The sequence below is a fragment of the Leucopleurus acutus genome, assembly GCF_964270905.1.
Source record: "Leucopleurus acutus genome assembly, chromosome: 1".
Classification (NCBI taxonomy): domain Eukaryota; kingdom Metazoa; phylum Chordata; class Mammalia; order Artiodactyla; family Delphinidae; genus Leucopleurus; species Leucopleurus acutus.
Window position 1 is genome coordinate 54,392,451 of NC_139142.1, and position 7,833 is coordinate 54,400,283.

At 32.9% G+C, this 7,833-nt stretch overlaps 1 protein-coding gene across 1 annotated transcript; it reads right to left on the reverse strand.

Moving 5' to 3' along the window:
• Positions 1-861: 861 nt before the first annotated feature.
• On the reverse strand, positions 862-5,848 carry DORIP1 (dopamine receptor interacting protein 1). Its single transcript, XM_082845940.1, has 4 exons — positions 5,310-5,848; positions 3,397-3,486; positions 1,996-2,130; positions 862-1,158 (listed from the first exon to the last, which is right to left on the reverse strand). The coding sequence occupies exons 1-4, from the start codon at positions 5,831-5,833 to the stop codon at positions 975-977; spliced, it is 933 nt and encodes a 310-aa protein (XP_082702066.1). The 5' UTR covers positions 5,834-5,848; the 3' UTR covers positions 862-974.
• Positions 5,849-7,833: the final 1,985 nt, after the last annotated feature.

Sequence of the window (7,833 nt, forward strand, 5' to 3'; positions counted from 1 at the left end):
GTGGAACCACAGATAAGGAGGGATGACTGTAAAGTTACATGGGGATTTTTGACCGTGTGGGGGGTCAGGGCCCCAGCCCCCGAGTTGTTCAAGGGTCAACTGTATTCCCAGGCACCCATTTTCTCTTAAATCCATATTTAAAGTACATTTCCATTATTCATCCAACATTAGTAAACATACAGTTTGCCTAACTTTTTTTATAATTGTCTTATCTGCAAAATAAACTTTTACTAGAGAACTCCTATTACATTTAATTTAAACATTTAGATTAGTTATATAATTTATCTGTAACAATAACTTTAAGTTTGGGAGCTTAGTTAAGTTAAAATCCACTGGTAGGTTTTTAATACTTTAACAAGTGGTTAAAGTAATTTACCATTACAAAAAATAACTGAAGTCCAGAAAAACATTCTCACCAAAGTATTTTAAAAAACTGTTGCAGGAACATTAGGCAAATCAACAGGCAAAATAGACTAAGCCATCTATAAGTTGTACATTCAAATCCATACTAGATCCAGTAGTGCACTTTGGATTATAGTGAGGTAGGGCAAATAAACACAGTCAGATACATTTTGAACTGTTAAATTTATATAAACTGAAAATTGACTTATACCCAGGTTTTATTTGGATATCCAAAAAGAAAAACTGAGAATTCAAATGATGAAGTATTTTCTTGGATTCAAAGACAGAACTGTAAAAAACCTTTGAGGTACATATACAAAGGCTACAAGATATATTTTATTTCAACATAAAATATGCTTGTATAAAAATAACCTGGGATATAGAAAAAAGAAATACAAACATTTTTGCATAGATTCTCTATATACCTGGGGCTAAACACTAGATAATACACCTCTGAAACTAATATAGCTGAACTATTTCCTTGGATACCAAGTATATACAAAATAAAAGCCCTTCATCTGGGGGGAGCATGGGCAGGAGGGAAAACAATTTAATTTAGCATCAGTCTATATTTATTTCTCTGTTGCTCGAATATAAACTAATGATGACAAGAGGAGAAACTCTGGGGGTTTATTTAACAAAATTAAGTTCACATTTCTGAGGCCATCATAGTGCATCCAATGTCCATCAATTTGAAAAGCTGCAGAATAATGATGTTCCTCTTTGTTAAACAGTGTGGCACCTTCCAACAAATACCTGCAAATTAAATGACAAAGTGTAGCAGAAAATCACAATACTTTGTTCTTGAGAAAAACATTCCCTAAATTTTTAACTAATAAAAAACTGAGATTATTTGCATTCTATTCTCTGTAAAAGATATCCATCTGTAAAAATTATGTATTATAATTGGTAATTTGGAGAAAGATGTTTAAGAATTTAAAAAATTGATATAATTTAAGAATTTTTAAAAGCATATTTTAACAGATTAACCCATAATCTGCATGGTTCTGTTATATAAAATACATACAAGAAAATTTTTAAGGCAAAAAGTTAAAAGAACACTGTATGTCCTAATTTGTATGCAGATATCTTAATCTAATGATGACAGTAACATTTTATGTTTAAATGATGACCTCATACTATACACTACTTTGACTTGAAATACAAGTAATAGCCAACCAGAATTTACTGACTATTTACTATCTCTCAGGTACTAAACACTTCACATGTGCTATCTTATTAAATCCTCACAATAATGGCACCAGATAGATACTGTTATCTCTGTTCAATAGATAAGAAAACTGACGTGTAAACTGGCTGTTACTGGCTCAAGGTCACATAGCTTGTAAGGTAGGGCTATTCCATAGTGTATTCCATAGTCTAAGCACCTAACCACTATGCACACTGCCAGCAATGACTCCCTGCAGTAGATTCTGACCTTATCCAGGCTACATAAATTTAGAGATAGCTATGACTTTTCCAACAATATGTATTTCCCTTAAGGGCTACTCAAAATCATGATAGAATAGCAGAAAAATATAGAAATAAATTTATTTTTTACTAGTTTTATAAAACAAACAAAAAACCACATACTTGTGATCAGATAAATCCAAGTAATAGGGTACATATGCCAGATCTTCAGATTTCCAATGCTGCATATTTAAGACAACAAAAGGGGGTGCCCCGTGGCAGAACACTCGCTGGGAAAATTCCCTTAAGCCACCACACCTAAAATTGAAAATAGGCATGAACTTTACTAGACTTGGGACAAAGCTGCCTTTTATCACTCTGGGTTGCCTTTATTACATAATTTCATAATAAGCATAATTATCTATTTTAGGTATGGGTATATATCAACAGTATGGCTATATTAATACCTTATATGCCTAATTCCCAGAGTTAATAAACTTTGAGATTCTCTATATAGGAAATGATACTTTTAAAACTCCCGGAAAGGCTAGCTATGTTTATCTAAGCTTATAAAAACATGTATCTTTTAGACTGATAGAAAAGTTTTTATTTGTAAATACATTTTTCTTTCTCTAGGCTGGTTTCAAACTGGAATAATGGCAGAGAGGGAATAAGATGACTCTTACAGTCTTCTTTAAACTGGATGAAATTCTGTTTTCTTAGTAGTAACAGGTATTAAGCATATGGATCAGAATAAAACAAACACAATTATACAGTAAAATCTTGATTAACCGGAATGCTCAGGGCACAGTATTTTGGTTAAAAAACACTGACTAAACTAAGTTACCAGAAAACCATTTTGTTTCAGTATTTGTTGCAAAAATACACTAGTTCACTTTTTGGACTTAAGTACAATTAACTGAAGGTATTTTATTCTTCCCTTCTTTTGTGATTAATTAGGCCATAGGATCACCCTTCTAAATATTAATTCTCATTGCACAATACTGTAGATATAAAAATTGTTGAGACTGGGATGAATATGTTCTGTCCCTTTGTATTTCCTTTTTCTTTTCTTTTTTTTTTAACCACGTTGAACTTTTTGGTTGTCATTTACCTCTTTCTCCTAAATGAGGACTGCAGAAAAAAATCCAGTTAATTGAGGGTCCCGATTAGCTGGGTTCCGGTTAACCAAGGTTTTATTGTACCTACTCAGCAGTAGGGAAAAAAAGAAAAGGTATTTGCTTTGTATTCATCAAGTAACGGTAGTATTATATTCTATATAGTGATATTAATAATGACAACACAGCATAAAATGGCATAGTAAACTAGAAGGTGTTAAGATTCCAAAACTATTAGGCTTTCTAAATACTTATGAGTTGCTATTTCATAAAATATTAACATCAAATATTAACATCAAAGAGTTGCTATTTCATAAAATATTAACATCAAAGCAACTTATGAGTTGCTATTTCATAAAATATTAACATCAAAGTTGCTATTTCATAAAATATTAACATACCAGTACAGGTTTCTTTATAAAAAACGTACAAATACTTTCATCTTAAATGTCTATCATACACTCACCCACATTCTTCACACAGTTCAATCCTGGAACAGAATAACTCATCCACAGCCAGTCGTATCAAGTTTCCATGTGGAATTTCTTGGGGAGGACTACAACAATTGCAAAATGCATGTAAGAACTGTTTCAATATTTTACATGTAAATACATTATTAGGATAACAAATTTTACAGGTCATTCATTATTAGCAAACCACATATCAAAGTATAACCTGTTATTCATCTTTGTATTTCTTATAGACAGTATAGAAACCAGTTGAACTTAATAAACATCAATGCATGAACCTTTCAAGAAACATTAAATCTTTCTATAAACTGATCCTGAAACATGCAGTCGTTACTTTAAAAATTTCCAAGAGGATTCAATAGAGTGGATTCTGGTCTTGACGAAGAAAGCAGGACCCAGAATTAGGCGAGTAGCTGCTTAGTTACCTGACTCAATGAAAGTTACAGCCATTGTTGGCCTCAGTTTCCTGATTTGTTAAAAAAAATTTTTTTCCTACATACTTCAGAGGTTGTTTTAAACATAGGATTAAAAAACAGGCAAAAGACTTAAAAAGTTATATAGAGTATAATGAAAAATATTTTATTGAGAATCATAAAATACTAGTATTAATATAGGATTGTAAATATTTCATTATAGTTTCAAAAGATATACATATAAAAAGATACTAGTTTTTTAAAAACAAGGCAAATTTCTGAAACACTTTTTTTAGTCCATTACGATTTAGAGTAACAATTTTTTCTCCTGATGGAGATTTCAAAACCAACATCATCATATCAGCAATACAGGAAAATGGACAAAGTGTATTTCAGAACAAGAGAGACATTAATTGGTAGACCCTAAAAAAAATAACGTATCTTCGGCTTTCCCTAAGTAGCATGATGTTATAATACAGTATTAAACTAAATATGCTATACAGAAAATGTGAATTTAATAAGTTCAGGTATGTAACATACATTCCCCAAAGGGAGCAAATCTATTAGGCTGTTTTTCTGGACCACAGGGCCAAGTAGGCTTTCTGACAACAATGTGTTTGGTTCTATTTTTCTGGACCACAGGGCCAAGTAGACTTTCTGACAACAATGTGTTTGGGTATGTTTTCCTGTACCACAGGGCCAAGTAGGCTTTCTGACAGCAATGTGTTTGGGTCTATTTTTCTGTCCTGTTTTTTTTTTTTTTTTCCCACTGGCAATTATCCCTTTTCTTGTTCATGTCCCCTGGGGGCATTAATGTTTCCCAATACTCCACTAGGGCTTGCCAGTTTGGCCTTCCTCCCTGTCATTTACCAGCTTGGAGGTCTATCTTCTCTCCGAAAGCCCAAAATACTCAGCACGCTATCAGAACCTTTCCTAGCCAATGAAAAATTCCTCACATCCAGGTCCTCTTCAGGTATTAACATTTCAAGTTTGGGGTTCCTGTCTCTAATCATGCCCTGGCCATGACATGGAGTACTTTCAATCTTCCTGTTCATGTAGAACTAGCCTACCTGACAGAGATCCATTCAGAGTGAAACATCCCAATATAGTATTAAGTGTTGTTCAAGAGGTTAAATTTGTGATACAAGGAATTATTATCTTCACAGTCATATTAGTAAATTCTGAGCAAGAGGAAAACATTTTGCATACTGAATAGTTCATTACTTTGCAAGTGAAATAGTTATCAATTGGTTTTGTAAAGTAAATTCTGAGATGTTTGGATGTAATAGAAGAGTTACATTTTTGTCATGGGACCTAATAAAGAGTCTTGCATTTGCGAGGTTGCTTTATGTGTAAGTTGTTACACGGGTCTGTACTTTAAGAAGTACTTTGACTGTATCTATCTACCTCCCTCCCTATCTCTATATATATCATTCATTATAAAAAAGTATACTATTTTTGCTAAAAGTGACAAAACAGACTTTAGAGCAACTTACTTTATATTAATTGTGCGCTGCTGATCTTCCTGCACTCGAGTTGGGCATCGCCAGTTGGAACAGTAACTCTCTTGTATGGTCGACATGAGATTTTCAAGATTTTTTGTAAAATTATCATGCTCATTCCCAAACAAATCAATTATTAATGAAGCTTTATGAACTTCAGATTTGTATTGCTGTTTTTCCATTTTGTCCCAAATCCAAAGTAGCTTCACAGTTGTAAAGCTGTAGGTGTCCATTAAATAAAGAAAACAGTCTATAAACTCTCTACCTAAATGAAGAGAGAGTTCCCTGGGGAAATTTTCATTTTCATTGAGAATAACATACAATAACATCAAGAATCCATCTATGGTGCAGGTATTTTTCAGTCTTATTTCAACATAGAGTGGTGTACAGGATACTGCTTTGCGGCCAGCTTTGATAGTAAAAACACCTCCCCAAGGAAGAACAGGTCTCCAAAATGAGCGATCTTGGTTATAGTTATTTTTAATTGATGCTTTGATCTCTTCAAACAGTGTCTTCATCCTGCATTTTAAAAGTTTAAGATAGTACTCGTAAATTTGACTTGATATTTTAAATGCATGATATGTTTAAATGAAAATAAAGGTATCTAAAGATTCAAATTAAATTTGGTTAGCTTGACCCCCAATGTAACAAAAAAATTTAAAACAAGCTATGAGCTATTTTTTGGCAACCTGCATGGTCTCTGGAAAGACCATTTAAGAAGCTGCAACCTTTTCTTGAAGTACGGAATGGTCATTTGATAGGACTTTATATTAATTATATTGCAGATTTTATCAGTCATAGAGGAAAACCCTGTAATAAAAAAATCCTAAATAAAAATAAAACTATTTAAAGATACAGTCTAAATTTGGTTGGGTGTATTCCTAATGTAAACCTCTTCCTCCCCTCAAAATATAAGCTGTACTTCATTTTCTTGATAATATGTGTGGTTACACTTATGAAATTGATAATGGAATTCTTTGTTGGGCTACAGAATAATGACCAACTGGCTTTGAAAGACAACATATGAAGAATAATTGTGAGAACTTAATTGAATAGTAGCACAGCTAAAACAAAAATCATTTCTATGCACTTTGGGATTTTTACCTGAAATTTAGGACCATGCTAGATATCCTATAATTTTAACTACAGAGGCCATGCTGGGAAGAGCTGATTCAGAACTTGATAATTATCTTGATTCCTCTCTGCATGTTTTGGGAATGAACTGAGGTGTCCTCCCTATTTAAACTGGTACCTATCTTTCCCCCAACCTTGAGGATAGTTATGCACTTGGTTTTAACGTCATTGACAGTATTCTAATAAACATGTTGGTGTCATATGTATGTTATCTAAAGCAAAATTGAAAAAAAGTAAAGAATGAGGTCCTAATGAAACTGAATTGAAAAATTGCTTTACTTTATTTGGGACAAACACATATCTAAACTAAAAACATCACAGGGTTTTCCAATATGTTTCATCCTTCCGTTTTCATGAAAACTGGAAGCATCTGAGGAATAGGAACAGAGAAATTAGTGACTGAGGTCAGTGTCTTACTTTGATTGTCTTTTCAAGTGCCACATCCTCCCAAGCACAATAGGAATCCAACACTCAGTGTTGCAGACCTATGTGTTTTGTGTGAAAAATTAAGTTCAGACCGATTTTGTAACACTAGCAGACTAAAAATTCAATTTTACCACACACACAGAGTATTTTTGACTTAGGCAAGATACTGTGGACTCTAAAATATTCAACACTATATTTAGCCTGAAGTGTAGATGTTTATATATAGTTGCTAACATGTGGGCTCTAGTTAACCACTTAGGAATAAGAGGGAGTGGAAAATTTAGAGCCTAGGAAACACAAACTCAGTTTCTTCTAAATGAAGAAGAAATGCTTCAGAGCATATTTTTAAAAAATCACAAGGCATTTAAATACTTTAAAAATGAAAATAACTTTTTTCATGGTTTGACTGATTTCTGTTACATTTTAAAGAACTCTGTAGCAAGGTCATAATTAAGAGCCCGAGTTCAAATTCCTAAATGTTGCACTGGAAAGGAACTGTAAATTTCTGTAGTATTTTTTGCCAGTTTATCTTTTATACATGACCAAATGAGTAACTATAGCTCTGTAAAGCAAGTTACACTCTAAGAGAATTAAACTACAATTATATATATATATTAAAAAAATATACACATACATAAAATGAAACTAATTTCTTTAGCCTTTTTCTGGGGGAATAAAAAGGAGGTAAGAGAGGATGCAAAGAATTAGAAGACAGTGTAGCTTCTGTTGTACCGTGGTGATTTGTTACAAAGTAAATTACCAAAAAAAAAAAAAAAAGCGGCTAAAAGAGATGGAAAAATGGCTGCAAAGAGCTTTACTTAAAATTGTCTTAAGTTCTGGTCACACCGTCAAAAACATCGTTTAGAAGCCCTGGAGAAGGTATTCTGCTGGCTTTTTTCCCCTGCCTCAACAGGCCCCCCAGTTTGAATAAATCTGGAAAACTCCCTGGACTTCTATT